We start from the raw sequence: 23,196 nt of genomic DNA on the forward strand, positions 1-23,196 counted from the left end.
TCCCATTCCAGCCTCTTGCGTGGTCTCATAAAGTTGACAGTGTAAAATGGACAACAGACCCGTTGTCACGGTGATGGAGCCCCCCCACCCCCGCACGTTGGAGCTCCAACGTCGATTGATTGTAAAGAAATGTTGCAATTTTATGACCTTCCACAAAGGACTCCCCTTTTTTTTTTTTTTTTTTTTTTCAGCGAAATGGCGATGGTTCCTCGTAGAATGTGATGACGTCACTCGTAGTCCTTGGAGCAACTTTTTCAGGCGTCATCGAGTGCACTTTTTTATGCACTTGAGCACAAAGTTGTCTGACTAACGGCAAATCATCACGCTGAGTTGTCTTGCTAGTGACGATAAAGAGCGTACTAGGGCATGGCTTGTAAGACGGGTATCAGATATCACGTACATTTTCCCAACATTTGTTTTATTTCAGTCGCTAATTGTTAATGTTCAGGTCCATCTACTGCTGCGTTCTTTTTCCTTCGGCGCACCAGCAGAATCGTCGCGTTTCTTTCGGTCGGTCCAGCGTGACATTTCTTCACACGACACATTTTGGTGCTACTAGTCGGGTCGAGAGTGGCCAATGCTTCCTAATTGGACCGAGCTGTGTTACTAGCGCTGCGCAGTAGTTTACTAGTCGGGTTTCACTGGGTAGCAGCAGGCCAAAGGTGGCGCTAGCAGTGCGACAAGCCATTGTCGGCTGGCAAACGCCCTGGAAAAAGGAAGTGAAGGTGAGTGTCAAAAAGCGCCGGCCTCGCCGTCGTTAGGCCACAAGCGCTCGGCTCGGCGATGCCGCGGCCGGCGCCCAAAATGACTTTGATGCGCAAAGGGCCTCTAGACCTTTACGTACGCGGGCCGGTCCCAGCAACAGTGGCGCGCCGGTCCGCTTTCAAAGATGGCTTCCGCAGAATGTCGCCGTACGACATTTTCGTGTCCTGGCTCGCAAATGGTTCAAATTATACACGGCGGTCGTGAGTCAAGGGCGCGGTTTGTTTTCATTTGGACTCTCGAGCCTTGGAAACAAACCGCAACCACCAAAATGAAAAGTCTGGCCAGGGCGGGCGGCCTCGGGGGGGCCCTTGCCGGGTTTTCTTTGAAATCTTCGTCGTCGCGGCCTCGCAAATAATCGCCTACATACAGCGAGAAGGGAGCAGCGGGAAGTCGGCTGGTCCGGTTTTGAGCCAAGGGAGTTGACTTTTTCTTTTGAACAGAGAAAATGAAATGCCACGTCCAAGTGCTGCTGCCACTGCTGCAAAATGGCAACAGCGCCAACAATGTGACAACTTGCAACATTATAACGATCTGCTTCTTTCTCCTATTTCAAAGTCACGGATGGTGTTTCCTGCCAGTGGACACCACTGATTAATTTAATGTGTACTTTACATAATAACAAGTTACATATGTGACGTTGGGGGGGGGGGGGGGGGGGGAAAGAACCCAAAGGTTTTCGGGTTCATTCAACTTTCACGTTGACAAACATTTTTGTTTTTCTCAGGAGTTGCAGCGACCTCTGTTGGTGAGTTCAGGCAAATAAACGAACATTTTACTTTATTTAAAACTAAGGTAACGACAAATAAAACAAGCAAAGTTGGATAACTCATAAGGATTACTAATTCGTAAAGGCCATTAAAAAGTAAAAGCCTCACGAAATATCTTACAGCAATCTTCCAAATATGATTTGGAACAGGCGCACATGAGATCGCCCGTTGTTGTCTTTTGTCGTCAGGCACTTTGGGAGACTTCAACTTCGGAAGGACCCCAGCATGTCCATGCTCGCCGAACGTGAGGAAAAAACTTCACGTTTTCTTCTATTTTCATACACATTTCCTTCCTTTTGTTTTATTTTTATTTAGCATAGGTCATAATTCGAGAGGAATCCAGCAGAAATATTTGTCTGTCGAGTTCTCGATCAAACGTTCCCATAGTTGACATTAGCTTTCGTATCTCAGCACGTGTGTCGTCTTACTGTTCTCATGAAGTTATTTTATTTTTTTTTCCCTTTTTTGGTCTTTAATTATTCTTATTACAGTGTAGCAACTTTTTCTGCTTCATCGGTCACAGTGGCACGCACCGGAGGAGGCAAAATGAATGTTGACTTGGCTAATGGCCATTTGAGCACTTCAACCTCTGAAAATGTCGGAATGATCGCCTTAATACTGCTGACGAAAATTGTAATCGATTTCTTGATAGTTGGGGTCTATGGCGAAGAAAAGAAACACTTGCTAAAGTACAGATTGTGTTCAGTTCATGAAATGGACATCACACAACCAAGTAAACGTAGTATTTCTTCCCCCCAAGTGTTAGCTTGTATTAACTTCCACGGGAATGATTCCGACGATGTGCACTTTTTCGAGTTCTTCGTCAATGGCAAACCGCTGCTGTGTTTTGCAGCCCGCAGGAAGCAAAAGTGGTCGACGGACCCGCGGAACAGCGCGTGGAGCAATGACGACTCCAAGTTCGGCCAGAAGATGCTGGAGCGCATGGGCTGGTCCAAGGGCAAGGTGGGTTCGGGTTCGGGTCCGGGTCCCCTTTGCGGCTTTTGCCAGCCGGCAGCGTACCCCTTGGACTCCGCAATTTGTCATTTGATTTCTAGACTGATCATTCTCAAAGTGGAATGGAAACTTATCCCTGAATTCAATGCAAATAGTATTTTCAACAGTTGAAAAATGCAGTACAACCCAAATATTTCAGATTGAAGCGTTTTTTGTTTGTTTTTTTTTTAACCCAACGTATTGTCTTTCACATTCGTACTTTTCAGATGTATTTAACTTCATTACAATTTCATTTCATGTCGAATTAAAAAAAATACACAATTTAGTTGAATTGTGATTTTAGTACACATTTTTTCGTTTCTTTATTTTTTTATAAAACCCATGCTTCTTGTATTCAACTGTTCTTGATAGTACTTTGAGAGAGAATTTTTTTCAATCTTGTTTTTGTATTTTTCGAGGTGACGCTCAATGTAAAGGGTTGAAGCGCCACTTTATGGATTGTCGATCCTACGAATGGATACCTGCTATATCTTCACATATATTTGTGGCAACAATTTGCGTCCAGGGCCTGGGCCGAAGCGAGCAAGGAGCCACCGAGCACGTCAAAGTCAAAGTGAAGAACAACTGCCACGGTCTGGGAGCCCTCGGCAGCCAGGAGGTGGGCTCGGCTCGGCTCGGCTTACCGCTTTTTGTCTTTCACGCGGCCGTCGTCCTCGTCACGTTCCGGTGTGACTTTCTCGACCAACTGCGATTGTGTTTCCAAGGACAACTGGATCGCCCACCAGGACGATTTCAACGACCTCCTCGCTCAGCTCAACAACTGCCACGGCCAAAACAGCAGCAGCAGCAACGCTGGTATGAGAATTGTTTGGGTTTTTTTTTTTTTTTTCTCTCTGAGTTACAAGTGGCCCAATTTTTTTGTTAGGTATTTTTCGTAGGCTGCTGCTTTAGTAAAGTGAGATGAACCTTAAAAACTTTTGGGATGCCCGGGCATGCGTGCAAAAGGAGCACAACGCACCTGCTGACTTTTAGGCCAACGTAAATACAAAGTGAGAAGGAGGAAGTGGCGTAGGCCGCAACTGGCACCCCTGATGGAAATCACCAGGCCACACCCCTTAAAACCCGAACGCAGCCGACCCAGTACCCAGTACCGGTCGGTGGCCGTTTTCGTCTCTCTGCGGTGAAAATTGATTTCCAACTTGCTGGGCGAGCCCAAGTCCAAGAAGGGATGAGCGCCGTGACGGACACTAGAGGGCGCTGCAGCCCAATGAATGATGTCGTTTGCTGGAAAAGTTCTCAGATGTGATAAAGGTTCCGAGGGAAGAGCTCAGCCTCATTTTGACGTGGAAAAAAAAAAAAAATCATCTGGATTATTTTGTGAAATTGTAGAAATGCTACGTTTGGGATTTTCACTTGCTGTCATCATCGAAATGATGCATTTGTCAACAGATTATTCAAGATTCTTTCACTGTGTACTTTTTGCCTGGAGTTCCCCAACTCAAGTAAGATTTTGTGACAGAACATCGACTGTGATGCGTTTTCTCTGCGTGTCTTGCAGAGGAGCGGAAAGGCTTCAGCCTGGAGGAGAAATCCAAGGGGTCCAAAAAGCGAGTCCATTACATGAAATTCGCTCGAGGTGCGTGCCCCCTTCGTGGCCGTTCATCCGACAACTTTTGGCCGCCACGTCATTTTTGGTTACGTGCTCATTTGACTGATTATTAATGTTCAACTTTGATGCCATCCCCCTCTTTTTGGCTGGCGGCTCAGACGCTCATCAGGGCTCCGTCGGCCCGTGCGAGGTCACTCGGGCGGGTCGCTGCCAGGGGGGGTTTTATTTTTGTATTTTTTTTTTTTACATTTTTAAACTTTGCTTTTACATGTCAGGCAAGGCCGACACAGTGGCAGGCACAAGCAGGAACTCGCTGTTAGGGATGACTGGAGAGCAAAATGAGTCAGCGGCAGGCAGGTCATATTTTATCGCCGAGTTAGGAGATGAAGGGCTGACAAGGTCTCAAATTAGCCTCAGCAACGCTTGGAACCAGAACGGCCATCGCTTTGTATTTTTCTCCTTCGCAAATAATGCCAATGAGAATTCCCGGTTACCATTTCACCAAATTTTGTCCGCATTTCTTTCCGACGCGACGTGTCGCTCGTATGACCCTCCATTTTTATACTTGACTGACACTGACAGCAGCGCTACTGCTACCGGGTCTGGTGAAGTCGTGGAGCAGCGCCGGCAAACACGTCGGCGTCACTCGGCAGCCGTTTCCCGTTTCTGAAGATTCCCACGGAATCGATGATGTCTGCATTTTGTGGGTAAAACGGTGAAGCTCATGACCGGACCTCGGTTTTAGTCAGCCCTCAGAATAGCTCGGTGACGAGCGGCGCTTATGAACCGTGATGAATGCGCGCCTCGGCTTCGTGTTGACGGCTTTCATTGTCCTTGGCCCCGGGACGCGCTCGTACCCCCGGGCCGTCCCCCGCGTGACCTCCCGGGACTTTTGCTAGAGCTCTTCAGCAGCTGTTTGGAACCGACAAGAAAGAAGGAAGCACCTGACGTGAGGTCTCGTTGTAGCGGGAGCGGAAGGCTAAAGACGGGAAACGTAGCTCGCGTGTGTTCACCGAGGAGGAGGAGGAGGACCGGTTTTTGGGCCCGCCGTCAGACGTTAAACGAAAGCGGCCAACATTCCTCCGTGAGAAACGCGAGTGTGGTTTTTAGTTTTTGGTCACCCATCCCCACGTGAGGCTTCTGGAGGTTTGCCCTGCCCGGCACCAAACAAACCGATTTCCGTCTATTTTTATGTGTTCCTTGTGGCTGACGTCGACTCCGGATGGCGTGCGGGAATCCCGAGTTGCGTCACCGGCTCCGAAACCCGCCCGGGCGCCTCCCGTGAACGCTCGCCACGCCCCGCGGCCGTTGCCGAGTCCGTGCGCGCCAACGCGCTTGCGGTCGCTAAGCTCGTTACGCGAGGTCGACGGGGTCAAGTGCGGCTCGCCGTGCGGAACCTCAGCGCCGAAGTCCTAATTACTTTTGCTTGCTGTCAAGATAGATTTTTTTTTTTTTTTTTTTTTGAATCGCTTCATGAAAAATTCAGGAAAGAAAATTTTCGAGCAAGGTGGCATTAACTGAAGTGAACCAAAATACTGTACGCACAACAAAACCCAGACGAACGACGCGGTGGTCCCTTTTTGGAAGCGACTGCTTCCTGCGATGTGAGGAAAGAAGAGCCACGGTGGCCCTCGCGCTCTTCAGCTGTCCTTGAGCGCGCAAACTGTTCCGCTGTCTTTGTCAGTTCTTGGCAAATATTTACGGGAAACGCCATGAAAATGAGAAAAGTTACCCGAGGAGCCTCCGATGTCTCGGCGGCTCCTTCCCGCTTTGACTGGGCTGCTTTTTTATCGACTTCCTGTTGGCACTGGCGCACCCTTTCTGGCAGGATTGATGGCGTTTGTTTGCGCTGTTTTTTTTTTTTTTTTTTTTTTTTTTGTGTTCGGGGATGCGGGGGTGGGGGGGGGGGGGGTTCAGTCAAATCTCAGCTGCTCAGTTGGCGGGCCCGGCGACCCGCTTTGAATTGCCACCTCCACCCATCAGCTGTCACGGCTTTCGGTTGCCGTGCGGTGTGCTTCCTCGTTTCTATCGTGTATCATATTCTAATCACCGCTCTGGTTTCTTCTTTTGTGGGTTTCTTTAAGTCCGGTCGGACTGCTTATCTGAGGCCTTGGCAACCGAACGTATTAAATGACACGCCCGTACCACCGAAAGGAAAAGCGGGCCTTTTTATCACGACGTTAGTTGCACTTTAACCTGCCTGCCATTTTTTGACAGGGACCCCCCCCCCCCCCCCTAAAAGGTCACGGCGAGCATGATGACACCCCCCCCGGCCTATTTATTTGTTCAACTTGCTTTCTCAGTTTAGCTCCCCAGCCGACCTGTGCGCGGGGAGATGGAGCAATAAATAACCAAATGTTATCAGAAGCGCGCTAGAGGAAAAGGATGCAGCTGTACGAACAGGACCCGGGCCCAAGGAGGCCGAGTGCTCCGGGACGACGGCGGTGGGGGGCGTGGGGGCGCTTTTATTTTTCTTTGCCGTTTTATCTTCGGAGGCCGAAGCAAAGCTCCCCTTTCTTCAGGTTTGGGACTACGCCCCCTCCGTCCCCCCCGTCTGCATTTTTCTAATTCCGCATTGGCGACGGCCGCGGTGCTTGACGACGTCCTTCCGCACGTCGCGTCCTCCTCGGTGGGAAACGAGGCACTTTGATAGCTACGTGGAGTGCTTATCTTCCCAGTCATCTCATCATAAGTGAATTTCCTTATGAATCAAATCTCCTTTTGTCTGTGAGAGCCCCCCAACGATGCCTGAATGTTTGCTAATGTTGACCAGAGAAAAATCTTCTTTCAGGGAAGGACCTGTCTTGCCGAAGCGCGACGGACCTGGATTGTATCTTTGGGAAGAGGCCAAAGTCTGGCGCGGATCCGCAGCAGGTACGACGCCCGGCCACGTTTAGCCATCCGTTTTCGTCTCGTGGAGAGCGTGCACGCGACTCAACAGTGAAGCGCGGAAGCAACTCGAGTGTGCAGGCTTAACAGACGATGAAAATGAAAAGGATGACGTGGCACAAAGCCAAAAATAGCTTTCCGGCATTTCAATTTCAGGGAGAGCCGACGGGCCGCCGAGGTTTTCTCTGAGGCGTGTCTGCGGCCCCCAAATATTGTACGGCGACGGCGCTTAATCTTCTTCTAATTTCACGTGCGCTCTCTCTCTCTCTCTCTCTCTCTGTCTTTCTTGACGACCAGGCTGTTTTTCTGCTTCAGTACAATTTGCAGCGTGCGGGTCGGTGAGCAGGGCCCAATGGTTCCATCTGCTTTGATTTTCTTTCCACGGTCGCCTGGTGCGAGTTTGGCGAGATTTGGCTGCGGAGGCTCCGCAGCGCTGCGCGACTTCGATGTTGGGAAGAAGCGTTTTGATGCGCAACGTCAAAAACTGGCAAAGCTCACCAGTCGGTGCACTCTTAAGTCAAGGCGGCGGCGGACGGGCAGAGCGGCGCTGACGCGGCCCTCCGACTTTGCCACGCCGAGCGTCGGGCCTCACGAGGCGGCCCGCGGCCCGGGATTAGCCTCGTCACGGCGTGCGGCTTTTAACGTCCCCGTCAGCGGCCGGCGTGCTGATGGCTGGCGAGAGCGCCCAAATCCACTTAACAGATTTGCGCTCTGAACCGCGTCTCCGAGGCCTCTCCTCAGGTGGGCTCTTATTGAAGTCTGATGGAAAGGGGGGGGGGGGGGGGGGGGGAATGAAAACCTTGCAAAACACTTTTTCCGCTCTTGACAGTTTTTAAAAAGTCGCTCGGCCCGCCGGAAGGCCAGCCGGCTCCTTCGTACCCGACGAAAACTTCTCCACGTCTTGTGTGAAGGATGATTTGCGCGCAGGACTTGCCGCGTGTCGTCACACTTCCGTGTGAAAATACATTTCACACTTTGGCAGTCCAAATCCAAATTGAAATTTGCATGATACGCAGTAAGATCGCCATTACATTTCATTTTTCTCAAATCTGGGCCCTGTAGTATCTAAATTGTAAGAATTCAAATGATGAAATGTAGTATTTTTGCTGTGTGCGCGGGAAATGAATCAAATGCGCGTCTGACTTTTATCGTGAAAGTGGTGCACCTCTCGGTTATGCCCACATTCAATGTCATATCTGGTTTCTACATATTTCTATATATTTACATACAGACTTTCACCGTAGAAATTTGTCGTGCATTTACACATGAAATCTGCAATCCGAAACGGGCTCGTTTCAGCTTCCCGGGATGCTGACGCTTTTTTTTTTTTTTTTTTTTTTTTTTGCTGCTGCTGTTTATCTTCAACATTTGTCTTGAAGAAATTGGCACGGGAAAATGCCCAAATGGGGGTGGGGGCAAAACCCTCACAGGTGTGGAGCCGCCGCTGCCGCTTCACAATGGCCGCCCATTCCCCTCGCGGACGCCGGCCGCCGTTCGCTCCCAAATCGTTTGGTTACGGCTTGTTATTTTTCAGCCGGGGGAGGGGAGGGGGGGGGGGGGCGTCATTGAGCGGATTCAAGACAATGACAATGGCATCCCACAAGGCCTCGTGTCGGACCCTGGCAGTATCTGGGCTGCGCGGGTGACGCGCGGCCCGCTCGTGTATTTCCCCAAATTTCAAACATTTGCGCTATCGCCGTCGCGCACGTGCATCCAGGCGTCGCGAGGCCAGGAGAGTCCGCCGGATCCGGGTCGGCTTCACGGCTCCCGCCGCAGGACGGCCCCTCGTGAATCTTCAGCGGCCGCCGCCCGCTCTGTCCGCTCGCCCGCCGCCGGGCGCTTTTCCTTCCTGTGCAGTGATGTGCTTCCTGCTGGCCTCTTATCGCTGGTCGCAACGCTCCCGCCGACACGTTGATCAAAGCCAAGGAGGACCTGAGGAGCCGCAACACAACGTGAAGACGAGGCCAAAGGGGATCTGAGCGCCCCCCTCCCCCCCCCCCAAAAAAAAAAAAAATTCTCATTGTCAAAGTCGTGCTCACGACTTTAATGAAAGCAAGCTCGACGGCACAAATTCTTTCTAGGAATGAAGGAAGTTGTCTCTCTTGTGCGGCGCAGGCACAAACCACAAGATTCATTTTTATGGATTGTTTTTATTGCCGCTCGTATTTTACAACCTTATTTTCCAAGTTATCCTCTGCCCCTTGTGAGCATAAGCGGCTTGGAAAATGAATGGATAGATGTTTAAAGTTGATCGTTGGTAGTTGAAGCAAATCAGAGAATGCTTTGTGAATTGAAATTGTAACTTGCGCCCCCCCCCCCCCCACAAAAATTGGCCGGTCCTTCCCTCACAATTTGATCCCATTTTGAATCCGACCTTGGCGTAGCCCAACGTGAATGCGGGCAGCATTTTCCAGCGCCCACGTTTGCGCTATTTGGGGACATCATTTGGAGCCCCTGAGCGGTCGGGCCGACGCCCGAGCACCTGGCCGTCCGCGGCGCTCGGCGATCCGTCACCCGTCCCGCGCGCTCCGACCTCCGCCTCCCTCCCCTCCCCCGACGCACTTCCTCTTTGCGTGACAAACGACGGGCCGGCAAGGTATCAGAAACCAGGCGGCCCGAAGTCTTATCGGCGGTCCGCCTCCTCGGGCCGTTTTGGTAAAGGAGCCGCCGGAAGTCCCGCCGGATTTCTCTCCTCGCCGGGTCCGCTCGGGCCGGCGCGAAAAGCCGACGAGGCCGCCGGCGCGAGCCGGGGGGGGGGCGCTCTGCCGCCCGGTGAAAAATGGCTTCTGATTGGCTAATTAATCAGTCAAAGGGGAGCACGGCGGCTGGCGACTTGAGGGACCCGTGCGACGCGCACAGGGGTCCCGCTGATAAATGGACTCCCCCAACGTTCATACATCAACAAAAGTTAGTCATTTTTTTTTTAAAAGCGGAGCAGCCGCCCGCTGCCCGACGACACGGTGACGCATTTCTCTAACGGCGCAAATCTGGCTTTTTTTTTTTTTTTTTTTTTTGCTGAATGAAGGGTAATTACAAGTGCGCTCAATTTCCTTTTCTCTGCATTGGAAATCACTCCGACTGGGGAAAACCTGGACTAACAACTTTCTTACATTAACTTTAATTATCCCCAAATGGCAATTTGGTTTTCTTAAAGAGCACAATGACCAAAGTAGACAGTAGGCAGTCCGTGTCGCAAGTAGCAAATGCACAATTTCCCCTCACGGGATCAAATAAAGCGTTCCTAGCGACTTTGGAGTCGTGCGCGCGGAACCTCGGGTCCGATGAGCAATTCCCGCGTGCCGTTAACGAGCTTGTCGTTGGCCACGCCCTCGTCGGTGTGAGGACGCACACGTCACATTGGTGCAGAAAGATGCTGGATGACACAATTTGTGAACATTTTTTTCCCACCAATTTGAAGGCTGATTTTAATTTTTCCAAATTTGTGGCCTCTTCTTTGAGGTGTGTGAAATTTACCCGAGATGTGGACTTGACGATACGAAGAGCCCGTTTAGACTTTCTCCTTTTGAAGTGGTTGAAAGGTGATTTTTGTAGCGGCCTCATTTGGAGCCAGACGGTCGCGCTGACCCCGGCCTCCCCCCCCCACCCACACACTCGCTGGGTCACAAAAGGCCGAGAGCTAAAAGCCCCGTCGGCGGGCACCGGTTGAGAGCCTCCGCGGCCCACGCGCCGTCCACATGAAATATTGCGCGCCACCCCCTTGAGGTTGGGGTGGGGTGGGGTGGGGGGGGCTGACTTGCTGATATTGCGTTTTAGCTGGATAAGTCTGCTTCTATTTAAGAGTTGAAGTTCGCTTTTGAGGTCTTCCACTCGTGAAGGAACGAAGGTGGCCGTAAAAATATGTTTTGGCCTCAAAACAGATTTCGACTTGTTCTTTGGCATACATGCGGATATTTTTGACTTTGCTACAAAGGTTGGAACTTTTAAACGAGAGAAATGGGAGATCATGTTCATGTCTGTCAGAAAAAAGTTGATCAAGTGTTCGGTGAGGCCTTAAAACGGAAGAAATGAAAAAAGAAAAACAAAAAACATGCCCGGTAAATGGAGAAAAAAAAAGGAAATCACCTCCTACTACGTGACCCCCGCGTTCAGCAAGGGAACAAGTGCACATACATTTTGGACAATAACAGTCATCAATTTGATGAAAAAATACGCAGCACTTTTTTCTGGTTTTCTAATACAAATTCGTTTACAAGCTATTCAGATGCTCTTGATTGGACGACAAGGATGTTACAATAACCTTCTTTTAGTTTTTAGGATTCAGATTAAAAAAAAATATATATCAATTCTTTTTTGCCCAGGAATGAAATATAGACTTTAGTATCCTAATAAATGTAGAATATAGCCAGCAGCTGGCCCGACAGATGTTATTTCAAGAATTTGTGAATATTTTTTTCCAAAAAAAAAACAAAAAAACCACATCGTAAACTAAAACTCGCACCGAGATGCAAATACTTTGGTAGCTTGCAATAAATGACCGACCAAATCAAAATGATATTATATATGTGAATATATATATTTTGTGTATGCAATTCAATAGCAATTTGTGAAAATGCACTTCAGAGAGATGCGCGCATTTTGAGGCGAAAAGATACGACGCGCGCGCACGTGGACGTGCCGTCAACGAGAAACTTCCCGGCTTGAGCCATCTTTAGAATTGAAGTCGGCAGCGCAATATTTTCAAATCAAATACACGATTAGGAGCAATCGGCAGGATGCAAAGAAGATGAAAATGTCGTCGTCGTCGTCTGTAGTCAAAAACCACTGCATGCCGTACTCAAATCTTCTTTGAGTTCTGCTCGTAAGACGATCCAGAATCCAATTTACGGCGTAATTTTCATTGACACCACGACGAGGGTGCAAATGCCTCAAATGCAATTTCAGCAAAGATCATTTTTGTGTGTCCATCCAATCGTTTTAGCTGTGGATGTGTGCGGTTCCTTTCCGGTCACGTCCCGAAGCAAGGATTTCTCTTCCCCCCCCCCCCCCCCCCCCCCCATTTCCCCTTTGCTCCTGCAATGGCCGTATGTGGAAGAATGTCGTTTGACATCTCGTGGTGAAACCCGGCGGTCCGGCGAGCTCCAGCAGGGCGTCACGCTTAAAGGGAGCCGCTCAGATAACATCTAATTGAAGGCTTAACCTTTTCTTTGGTCCCCCCCCCCCCCCCCCCAGCCCCACGTAACACGTCAACGGCTGTCGTACGTGCAGCGCCGGTCCACTTTGCCGCCAGGGCCCCCGGCTCGCTGACACTTAAAGATTAGCGCCGGTTGGAAAAGAACAACAAGGTTTCTGTGTCTTGGTTAAGCCTAATTAGTGTCTGCCGAAGCGAACTGGCCAGGAGGGGGGCTTTAATTGCCGACTCGAATAAATCAGGACCGAGCGGCGACATCTCGGCGAGGTTTTTTCGCCAAGCGTGATGGCGATGGCGAGCCGGTCTGCATAATACCGTCGACGGTCTTTTGTTTTAGCCGTGATAAACGAGAGGCATTCATTTTGTTGGGGGGGAAAAAAAAAAACCACCCGGCACGTAATCGTCTTCCGAGCGGAGGTTGCGGTCCGGTTGCGTATTTGATGGCGGGCGGTGAAAAGTTGTCTCGTTTACTCGAGAGCGAAGCATCCAGCCGTTGTTTTTTTTTTTTTTTTTTTTTTGCCGTCCGCCCACGTCAAGCGCGTGAAAGATGGCCTGCCGGACCCCGGCGCTCATCAGGGAGCGACGGCCGGCTAATCAGGCCCTGATCCATAGACCCCGAGCGTGGCCAGATTTATTATTGTGGCAGGACAATGAGGGCACCCCGCTGCAATTACCCAGCCAAGCGATATTGGCTGAGAATTATCGGAAGGGGGGGGGGGGGGGGAAAAAAAAAAACCACCCGGCACGTAATCGTCTTCCGAGCGGAGGTTGCGGTCCGGTTGCGTATTTGAAGGCGGGCGGTGAAAAGTTGTCTCGTTTACTCGAGAGCGAAGCATCCAGCCGTTGTTTTTTTTTTTTTTTTTTTTTTTTGCCGTCCGCCCACGTCAAGCGCGTGAAAGATGGCCTGCCGGACCCCGGCGCTCATCAGGGAGCGACGGCCGGCTAATCAGGCCCTGATCCATAGACCCCGAGCGTGGCCAGATTTATTATTGTGGCAGGACAATGAGGGCACCCCGCTGCAATTACCCAGCCAAGCGATATTGGCTGAGAATTATCGGAAGGGGGGGGGGCAAAAAACGTCGGAACGTAATTCCGGCAAGATGGTGGGGAGCGCTTTGGAAGTTTGGGAGTTGCGTGTTCAAATCCTTTTCCTCCCTCAGCTTCGGTGGATTTTCTCTGAATTGAACGTGCATATTGGTGGTTGGCAGTCAAGGCATTTATTCTGTTTGGAGAAATGGAAACGTCCACAGCAGCAGCAGCAGCAGCGAAGTTGCTCATATTTTTGCCCTTTGAGGCGTATTTCCAGCGCAGTGCCGGTTGTCGTTAGCAGCGAGAGATAAAACGGGACCGTCCCGTTGGAAGGCCTTCTCTCAGCAACCCCCGGCGGGCCCCCGCCCGGGGAGAGCGCGGGCGGCGCAGGAAGCGCCGATAGCGAGCCGGGGCGCTCCTGGGCCGAAGGAGCCTTATCTCGGGGCCGCACGCGGTGCGCTGGACACATCCTTTTTCCTGGCGTTCTGAGGAGGAGAAAAGGATTGGGGGGGGGGCTTTCTCCAACCTTTCCAGCAGTCTCCCTCCATGTGGACCAACCTGGGAATCGTGATTTGTTTTTTTTTTCACGGGCTTTGTCCTCAGCTCGCGGTGAACCCCGTCCGCACCCGCCTGCTGTAGGTGTGTGTGGAGGCCTAAATGAAGCTCAACTGAATAGAAAAATACTTGACAAGCGTAACGCTGGTGGGGGGAAACGTCGCCTTCTCACATTTCACGCGGTTTGCTTGTTGCTAGCGGAAGGTGGAGGAAAAGCAGTTGAGCCATCAAAGGAGGAAACGAGACGGTCAAGTGGCGACGTGTTTCCTAGTGACAGGTTGCCGTCGACACCGACTGCGTCGTCGCCTCTTTATCCCGGCGCTCCCCAGGCGGCCGTCGGGTTTCTAGCCTCTTTCCACCTGATGGAAAGTCGCGTCTCCTTTGTGCCGCCTCCTTGGGCCCCCCCCGGACCCAGAGTAATTTCACAGGCACTCGTAAAGTGTCCCCCAGCCATCTTCCGGCAAATCCCAGCTCTCACGCTTGGTTTGGCGCCGTCGGCTCGCTCGCTGCCACCATCGTGCCGGGATGGATTTTTCTCTCAAGTTGCGGAAGTTGAGTTTATTGGCTGCGGTCAAGTCGAAAACTTCAATCTTTGGCCCGTCGTCGCCGGGAGACTTTTTCATTCCGCTTCACTTGGAGCTTTTTTCCCTCTTGCCAAAGTTATTTTCGCCACCTCGCTCAATGCCACAATGCTCGAGTCCCCGACGGGGACGCATCGACGAGCGGTCGCTTTGAGTGCGCTTCGATTAATTGCGCGGCGGACGCTTCCGGCAAAGTCTCTGGTGGCCCATTTAGGGCAATTGGGCGCGTGCAAAATCAGACATTGGCCCATTGACTTTGGAGTTAAATTTGTTCTGTGACAAAGCTCCTACTTCAATTTACAGGAATCTTTTCATTTTTGACAAAGTAGCGCTGAGGTTTTCTCTCTCTCTCTCTCTCTCTCTCTCTCTCTCTTGTCTTGCGCTTTTCCACTTTCGCGGCCTCTCGAGCATGAGAGGAGCAAGTGGGCACTCGGCGTCTTGCTCAAGGGCACTTTGGCTCAGTCACAAGGGCAGAGGGTCGGGCTTGAAACGGATTACGCTATTTACATGTAAAATGCGCTTCCACTCGCGTTCCAAAACGACTTGTGGAAGGGATTCATTTCTCACGAAAAAATCTCGAGTCCACTTCAAGAGGAAAAAAAAAAAAAACCCCAAAATTCCACAGAATTCTGTTCTCTGATTGGTTGGTCAGAACAAAACCTGATTTGGATCAAACATTTTTGAGCACATTAAAACAGAGTTCAAATGTCCCAAGATGGTTACAGATTCGGAACCGGCGAGCGCTTCCTGGGTCACGGCAGACGTCTCGCGGAAGGCAATGCCGGGTTCTGCGTTGGAGCGATCCGGGCCCGGGCCAGTAAACGCCGCTTCTGTTCTTGGTGCCGGGGGACTTGCAGCCTTTCTGTCCATCCGTTAGCTAGCGCGTCAAAGTCACGTGATCGCCGTGAAAAGAGAGACAAAAAAAAAAAGCGGGCGACTCGACCAAATGTATCAGGGCCAAGTCTCCGGATTGGGCATATTCTTCTGCGCAAATCACTGAGTCGGCCAACGGGTCACGAGGGCTGGGCCGACAAATGGACCTGGTCGCGTAAATCCCGGGAGGCAAAGTGGACCGCGACGTCTTGACGAGGCTTCCATTTTGCAACCCTGTTCAAATGTCTGACTTGGGGGACAATTTGAAAGTATTCTGGAACCTTTTCAAAGCTCTGACGTCTTGCGTGTTAGCGCTTGAAGATTTTATTTTATTTTTTTTTTTTTTTGAACGCTTCGGCGTTGACTGAAGTCGGGCCGTACCAGAATTTTCACTGGCCTCATTTTTGTTTGTTCAGTCATTTTGATGGTTAATCGAAAAACGGGCAGTACCGGTTTTTTTGGCGGTAGGTAGAAGATCACGTAACCCGTTTATAGTACCAGCCCATTAAAAATGTCTCCTCGCGTCAGGACTGTGCACCACTTTGCCACATTTTTGGTCCTAAAATGTCTTTCAAATTGAAATGTAAAGTATCGGCGACCAGTTCAGGGTGTCGTCGGGCGGGATAGGCTCCGGCGCTCCCGTGACTGTTGTGAGGATAAGCGGCTTGGGCAATCTAAATGCCCCCTGCTGGCAGGCCAGTGTAGCGGCGTGTCCTGACAAATTGCAGTCGTGCTTCGATTTGTTTGATTTGGGGGGGAAAAAAAGGAAAACCTGAAATGATTCCGAGGTCAGACCGCAGCCTCCGTAAAACCGGAATTCGTTTGCGATGCGAGATTTCGGAGGTACAAACAAATTGCCCGATTGTATTTTTCCTGCGATTGATTTGTTTCACCGCCCTCGACTTGCAAGCAAAAATTTGAGGTACGAGGAAGACGTTGCGCTTTTTTCAGCATTGTCACCTGCTCAAGTGTGGCTGGAAAAAGGCAGACCAAGGACCGGTCTTCGCATTTCCATTTGAGTCTTTGTATTGAAATGCTTAAACCTCGTCTTGTGCTCTCCCGCGTGTACTTTGCCTTCCTCCGCCTTCGCAGTTTAGAAAATGTGCTGCAGTTCTTCTCCAAGTCAGAGGTGGCGCTGCGGCTGCCGTTGGCTTCCCTCAGCACGTTGTGGTCGTTTCCGGCGGCCATTTTTACTTTCCTTTCAAGCGGACCTCAATGACCGCACGAAGCCTTTCATTGTGCAGCAAGATCCGTCGCGAATGCGGCGAAGTAGGCGGAACCGGGAGGCACGTCGTGTGACTAAAACGGGCCAATCACAGGGGGCGATTCCCACGACTTCCCCCACGCAGCAATGTTTTTTTTTTTTGGGGTTTTTTTTGGGTTTGCGTGTGCCCTGCAAGCTTCGCGTAGGTCACATCATGCGATGCGGGAGTTTAAAGTGGCCTTCCGATGTTTAGTCGGCCTTTCTGGGAACTCAAAGGTGAAGGTCGGACCGGTGCTGCTTTTGGTTGTTGATCTGACGCGCGCTCGCCTCCATCTTTTGTCTCTTCACCAATTGAGCGGCCTTTTCTTTTTTCCAGGAGGGCAGCAGCAGTGGAGATTCTCCGCAACTGGACTCGGACTCCGGCGCCAAGACTGTGACCAGCACGCTCACCACCCAGGAGTACTTTGCGCAGAGGATGGCCCGGCTGAAGATGGCGCGCAGTCAGGTCGCCGCCGACGTCCACGAGTCAGAAGAGCCCAAGAAGAAGAAGAAGAAGAAGGAGGAAGAGGAGGACGCCGCAAAGGAAAACCTGACTGAGGGGCAGGACTCTGAGGACCAGAAGAAGAAGAAGAAGAAGAAGAAGACAAAACACACGGTGGAGATGCCGACCGCGGAGACGGCGCTCGAACCTGGAGAGAAGTCGAGCGAGGATCGAGAGCTTGTCGTGCGCAACAAATCCAAAAAGCTCAAGAAAAACAAGTCACATTTGTGAGGAATTTCGTCATCCTCAAAACTCGTGACGGCAAATAGTTGTTTTTTTTAATCTGACGACATTTTCTTGACACAGACCACAATATTGGGGGAAAGTCGGGGGCGTGGCCTCAACCGGTCAATCCAAATGAGGAGCTGCTGGGCTGGAAATCGTTTTCTTCACGTCACGTGCGGAAAGCCATTTGTGTCTGCTGTGGTTTCGAGCGGTCGCCGTCGGCCGTTCGCTGGGCGGGATTGACCAGTTTGCGCTAACCAGGAAATCCTCGGCTGGCTCGCCAAACGGGTCGGGAGGAGTCCGAGTCCGGGAAAGAGGAAAGAAAGGTTCCTTCCAAAAAAGCTTCGAGGAAACGCCTCAGCCCGTTTTTTGAGACGTGACCCCCCCCCCCCCCCAACAGGTGCCACCCATTTGTGTGGGGCGGACATTTTGGGACACAAACAAACAACGAGCGCGGGTCCAATGACAAAATGCGACGATCTCTCTTCCTTTACTGTAGCTTGTAAAAATGTCGTGGTCAGCAAAAGCTGAATTCAACTTGACTTTTGATTTGTGTCCGCGAAAGTCCTCGGACGGACGGAACCGCTTTGATCTGAGCTTTTTGTGGGACGTTCTGCTCGTTTGTCACGAGGCGACGGCGTCGTTTGCTCAAGTCTTGTTTTGTTTTTTTTTTTGCATGAAACGTCAGGCGGAATTTGACTGACTCACTTTGGCATTGTTTGCGTTTGCGCCGGCCTTCGCTTTGATGAGGCGGCGACATTCTTTTATCCGGATTTTACCTCCGCCAAATCACTTTGTTGAGATGAAATGCGGCCGGCGTGCCCGCAGGAGGTCCGATCGGGGGCGTCGTGGGGCCTTCCGTTGGGCGAGCTTCCGCTCTTCTCGGAAAGACGATGAGATTTTCGGGGAACGCGGCCCACCGCGTGCGTCCGACCTGCGAGCGCTTTGCGATGTCCGTGACCTCGACGAGTTCGACAGCAAAATGCCCAAATAGATTCAGCGTTTGGTTTGTTGCCCGCGTGCGTCCTCAAGATGGATGCGAAGAGTTAACGGGACGGGCGTCGTAACGTCTTCGGGAAAGGGTCCAAAGAAACATCGGAACACAAGCGGTGCAGCAACACAAGAAGATGTTCACAGGCCTCCTTCGCTGAAATTCTTCTTGGTTTGTCTTGAAAGGCTTCCGAGAGTTTTTTGGGGGTGGCAGGATTTTCCAAGCCTTCCCTGACACCATCATTTGCTGGCCTGATTTCACAGACTTTGCCGTTTTGTTTCAAGGCTTCTCTGCTGTGTCACATTTGTAAGATGTCGTTGGCACAAATGAGAAAAAGTCCGGTTGTACCCGTTTTTTTTTTTTTTTTTTTTTTTTTTTTTTTTACCCCGTTATGGTTCTGTGTATTTTGGGTTGGATTATAAATGAAAGAATGACAAATGAAATCAAAATATTCAGGGTTGTCTCTTGCACCAATTCAGAAAATGTCTCGATTCAAAAATGGGCTAAAATCGCAGTCCCGTTTCCTCAAAGGGATGTTTTCCAGTTACAGATATGGAAGAAAATCTCGAATAATTTGTCCTGTCCACTATTTGGCAAATGTGCATAGTTTGCATAGCATTTTGAATCGTTTCCAAAAATTGGGCGTGCGGCCTAAAAGCAAAGTCGAAATTTGTCATAACCGCCCCGCCCCGCCCCGCCCCCTATCGGGAGTGGCTGATGTTTTGTTTTGTTTTGTTTTGTTTTTTGGATCCCGCCGTGCAGCAGCCAGCCGCCAATTGGACTTTTCTCCCGATCGGAGCTGCCGCGCGTGCACTTTGCGCACCGCAGCAGGTCCACGCAAAGTTTTTGGGGCGTGTCAGGCCTGCCCCGAAAGGGGAACGAGAGACTTGACGATAAAAGCCACCAAAAAGCCTTTTCGGCGCGCCGGTGACGTTTCGCCCCCTCCCCAAATATAAAGCCCCCTTTCCCTCGGCCACACGGGAGGAGAGGCGACCTGCTCGCGAGGAGGAGCGACCGCCGAGGAGAACTTGCGCCCAACCCAAGTGTCGGTCTCCGGTCGGTCGGTCGGTCCGGATCTCGCTCGGGCGCACGCATGGCCGCCCTCATCAGCGCCTACTCGACGTGGCCCGAGTCGTTCGAGTGCCAGCCGGCGGACGCCGGCGTCGCGGAGGCCGCGCACCGGGCCGGTGCCGGGGAAAAGGCGGCGGAGCCCCGCATCCGCCGCCCCATGAACGCCTTCATGGTTTGGGCCAAGGACGAGCGCAAGCGGCTGGCCGTGCAGAACCCGGACCTGCACAACGCCGAGCTCAGCAAGATGCTCGGTAGGTCCGCCGCCGCCGCCGCCGTCGTCGTTCTCGAGGAAATCGCAACCCGAGCTCGTTTTGTTTTTGTTTGTTTTTTTTTTTTAAACTCTAATCTCCGCTTTTTTCTCAAGTTTACGTTTTATTATGATATTTTTTTCCCCTTCTTTCGTCATTCGGGGAGGAAGCCGCGAATGGCGCAAATGCAAAAAAAGAGCCGCTCGTTATGCGCCACTAATTGAGGAAAAAGTGTCACAAGTCAACTGAAAATGATCTGCAGCGGAATTCCCCAAAAACAAAACAAGTTGACACTTTTCTAAAAGAACATGTTTATAGTATTTTTTTTTTTATTTTGCCAAGAAAGGATAAAAAAAAAAAAAAACAAGGAATGCATAACTAACAATTTTGCGCAAAAAGTAATATAAGACCATGTAAGAGGTAATATTTTGTTCACCATTTCAATGCCGTCGCCATTTTCCCCGGGGAAAATTCATATCTGGCGCTGCACTTTCCATCTCAAATGTCCACTTTTTGCAGGAAACATAAAAACTTGTATAAGTAGTAGAAATATCTTTTTTTTTTTTTTTTAATTTTTACGTCCAAGCGTCGGCCCACTCGAATGCGTTTCAACCCTTTGACATTTCTTCATTTCTTTAGCGGCGTCGCAGTTGACATTTCTGAATCGAAATATTTTTTTTTTCCCTCCTTTTCTGCCTTCGTCCTTCCAGTCGAAAGAAAATGTATGCAAGTTTCCAATTTGAACTTTTGGACTTGACACGTCAGAAGATCAAAAGCCAAATCTCGTTCTCCACATTTGTGGCTGCTTTCAAACGGGGAAGGCGAATTCCGACTTTCGTCGCTTTGACGCAATTTCAACGTTGACGCGATCGCCGATTGATCGTCACTTCCTGTCCGTGTGAATTGCTGATTTCTGTGGCCGAATTTTTTTGCCCTCCATCAGGCAAGTCGTGGAAGGCCCTGACCCCCCCCCAGAAGCGGCCCTACGTGGAGGAAGCCGAGCGTCTGCGCGTGCAGCACATGCAGGACTACCCCAACTACAAGTACCGCCCTCGGCGCAAGAAGCAACTCAAGCGCATCTGCAAGCGCGTGGACCCCGCTTTCCTGCTGGGGGGCCTGGCCCCCGACCAGAACGCCCTCCCCGAGCAGCGGGCCCTGTGCCGCCCGCTGGACAAGGACGACGCCGGCCGGTTCTCCGGGCCGGGCCCGAGCCCGGGCCCGCCCCTGCCCGGCGTGCGGAGCTTCCGGGACCCCGCTTTCGACGCGTACCCCTACGGCCTCCCCACCCCTCCCGAAATGTCCCCCTTGGACGCCGTGGACCACGAGCACGGCCCCCCGTCGTACTACCCCGCCGTCGCCCGCCCGTCGCCCGAGGAGCGCCACCAGAGTCACATGGGCAGCCCGCCGCCGTACCACCTGGACTACGCTCAGACCCAAATCCTCGCGGCGCCCGGCGGTAGCGGCGGCCTGATCCCGGGCTCGTACTACGGCGCCGCCCCCTTCCCCCTGAGCCACCACGGCCTCCGGCAGGGCCACCTCGGTCAGCTGTCCCCGCCGCCGGAGACGCAAGGCCACCTGGAGACTCTGGACCAGCTGAGCCAGGCCGAGCTCTTGGGCGAGGTGGACCGCGACGAGTTCGACCAGTACCTCGACTCCGGAGCGGGCGGCTACCCTTCTGAGCAAGGCGTAACCGTGACGGGCCACATCCAGGTGTCCGCGGCGAGCACCAGCGCAGAGACCAGTCTGATTTCGGTTCTGGCCGACGCCACCGCGGCCTACTACAACAACTACGGCATCTCGTGAGCTCGAGGGCGACCCCGGCGATATTTGTCCGTCCGCTGTCCTGCGCTGCTCCGGTTCGGGGTCGCCTCGGTAGAGTTCGGCCTGAACTGCCGGTCAGCAGCAGCAGCAGCAGCGAACATTCATCCAGATCCTTTTTTCGTTTCGTTTCGTTTCGTTTCGTTTCGTTTTGTTTTGGTGTGGTGTGGTCATGAAGGTCACCACAGAAGTGGGCTGTGCCCCGGACTGGTAGCCATCCATCCATCCATCCATCCATTGTTCAGGGTTTCAGGTAGGTTCCAGTTCACCTCACCCCACCGGGCTCCACAGTTCTAGTCAGAGAAGCGGGGTACGCCCTCAACTGGTCGCTCAGTCAATCGACAGCCGTTCGCAACTCGGGGCAGTTTTCGGGCTTCACTTCACCTAATATGCATGCGGTAGGATGCCGGAGTACCCGGATTCAAACCCCGACCGTTTAACAGCGAGGCAGGACGACGCGCCGCAACAAAGCCACAGACTGACGTATCCGAGTGGCCGCAGGGGGGGGGGGGGGCTCGCTAAAAAACGGGACACCTCAGGGAGGGCTAGCGGAGCCCCTCCGGTTGTCGGCTGCTTGCCAGGAACTAATTGAAACTTTTTCTTTTTAATGGTTTCATAATTCTGGCTCTCACTGAATCTTACTTCACTAGTTCTCACCCCCAATTTTTTGCCTTCTATCCACTGCTTAATGTAAATACATCAATATAAATATAATCACCTATATGATGAAAGTAGGGTAAGAAACGTCTGCTGATTTTGGACTGTAATTTAAAGATGGTGGATTTGTCATTTCTTCTTGTCAATAAAAGCAATTGGCTGTCGTGTTTTGTTGTTTGCGTGATTGTCCGCCATCAATCCCGCTTGAGGATAAGCGACGGCAACGAGGCCGCACCAACTCGCCTCCGTCGTCCATTTTTGGGTTTTCTGGGTTTCGTCTTCCCTCCTTTCATCTTGCGCAAAAGTGAAAATAGAGAAATAAATGCCGGCTGTTGATTGGCAAACTGGCCCTATTTTTTTCGATAAAAGGAATTCGGGTGGGGGGGGAAACAAATCCTGGAGTCTGGCTGCCCTTCCTGGTTTTCTGGGGAAGCTCTCGTCGTGCTTCTTGTGAAGAGGATGCGGCGGAGGTCGGTGTTTCCTGCCTGATAAGGCGGCGGCGGGGGCGGGGGCGCTCCGGGTCAGGATGTTTGGACCTGGCCGGTCCCGACGCGACATCGACACGGAACATGGAACGGGTCCGCTCGTAGACTGGCCGTAAATGGACCGAAGAGCCGCTAAATATTTTTCTACATCCAAAAAAAAAAAAAAAAAAAAAAAAAAAAATAGATACACCGTAAATTCCCCAAAATCGAAGCTCTTGAGATACGAGGTCGATTTGTCGCACGCAAAATGATCTCCGTTTGAAAGGTCGGCTTGATCTTTGCAGAGGACAAAGAATAGATGCCGAAGTTGTCAAAGTGCTGCAAAAGTTTGCTCTCAAGTCAAAGCAAAAAAGAAAAAACAACAAAAAGAAAAGTTGCCTCGTTTGCATTTGAAGGCACAAATGTTTAAAATACGCAAGCGGAGGGAGGAGAGCCCAGCGGTTTTCTGGAAACGGAACCAAAGTAAACCATCTCTCTGGTCAACGCTGAACTGGGACGATTAGTAGTATTACTGTCGCGGTCGGGTTCGCTTTCTATCCTCACGAGGGTCGGCGGAGCGCCGCAGCCGATCACAGCTATCATCGGGCGCGAGGCGGGACTCGCCCTCAACCGGTTGCCGGCCAATCGCAGGGCGCATAGAGACGGATGACCGTTCGCACCTAGCAACAATTTACAGTCTCCAGCGAATGGGGAAACGATTGCGTTACTACATGCTTGTTACATTGTAATGACCACTTTTCAGTATTTATAGTTCTACGTGCGACGATTTGCAGTCAGGATCTTGC

General features: G+C 51.4%; 2 protein-coding genes across 4 annotated transcripts; both read left to right on the forward strand.

Moving 5' to 3' along the window:
• Positions 1-1,720: 1,720 nt before the first annotated feature.
• On the forward strand, positions 1,721-18,469 carry pinx1 (PIN2 (TERF1) interacting telomerase inhibitor 1). 3 transcript variants are annotated; one of them, XM_061812316.1, is made up of 8 exons: positions 1,721-1,776; positions 2,386-2,495; positions 3,052-3,144; positions 3,251-3,341; positions 4,045-4,122; positions 6,887-6,969; positions 16,752-17,143; positions 17,223-18,469. In XM_061812316.1, exons 1-8 carry the CDS (start codon positions 1,758-1,760, stop codon positions 17,275-17,277), a joined length of 921 nt encoding a protein of 306 aa, XP_061668300.1. In that variant the 5' UTR covers positions 1,721-1,757; the 3' UTR covers positions 17,278-18,469. The 3 variants fall into 3 exon arrangements, with proteins under 3 accessions (XP_061668300.1, XP_061668299.1, XP_061668298.1); XM_061812315.1 differs by lacking the exon at positions 1,721-1,776 and adding an exon at positions 1,783-2,265; XM_061812314.1 differs by lacking the exon at positions 1,721-1,776 and having other exon boundaries at positions 1,783-2,495.
• Positions 18,470-18,510: 41 nt separating this feature from the next.
• sox7 (SRY-box transcription factor 7) lies at positions 18,511-22,082 on the forward strand. The gene is made up of 2 exons (XM_061812317.1): positions 18,511-19,454; positions 20,395-22,082. The coding sequence occupies exons 1-2, from the start codon at positions 19,226-19,228 to the stop codon at positions 21,252-21,254; spliced, it is 1,089 nt and encodes a 362-aa protein (XP_061668301.1). The 5' UTR covers positions 18,511-19,225; the 3' UTR covers positions 21,255-22,082.
• Positions 22,083-23,196: the final 1,114 nt, after the last annotated feature.

Source organism: Syngnathoides biaculeatus, chromosome 23, assembly GCF_019802595.1.
Source record: "Syngnathoides biaculeatus isolate LvHL_M chromosome 23, ASM1980259v1, whole genome shotgun sequence".
Lineage (NCBI taxonomy): Eukaryota > Metazoa > Chordata > Actinopteri > Syngnathiformes > Syngnathidae > Syngnathoides > Syngnathoides biaculeatus.

What these genes read in the sequence shown, in the direction of transcription:
- pinx1 (XM_061812314.1), top strand. Translation starts at nt 1,968, where the DNA reads ATGAAGTTATTTTATTTTTTTTTCCCTTTTTTGGTCTTTAATTATTCT. An exon ending in TGGGCTGGTCCAAGGGCAAG is followed by an intron (nt 2,496 to 3,051) that starts GTGGGTTCGGGT and finishes ATTTGCGTCCAG; the next exon opens with GGCCTGGGCCGAAGCGAGCA. An exon ending in TTACATGAAATTCGCTCGAG is followed by an intron (nt 4,123 to 6,886) that starts GTGCGTGCCCCC and finishes ATCTTCTTTCAG; the next exon opens with GGAAGGACCTGTCTTGCCGA.
- sox7 (XM_061812317.1), top strand. Translation starts at nt 19,226, where the DNA reads ATGGCCGCCCTCATCAGCGCCTACTCGACGTGGCCCGAGTCGTTCGAG. An exon ending in CGAGCTCAGCAAGATGCTCG is followed by an intron (nt 19,455 to 20,394) that starts GTAGGTCCGCCG and finishes GCCCTCCATCAG; the next exon opens with GCAAGTCGTGGAAGGCCCTG.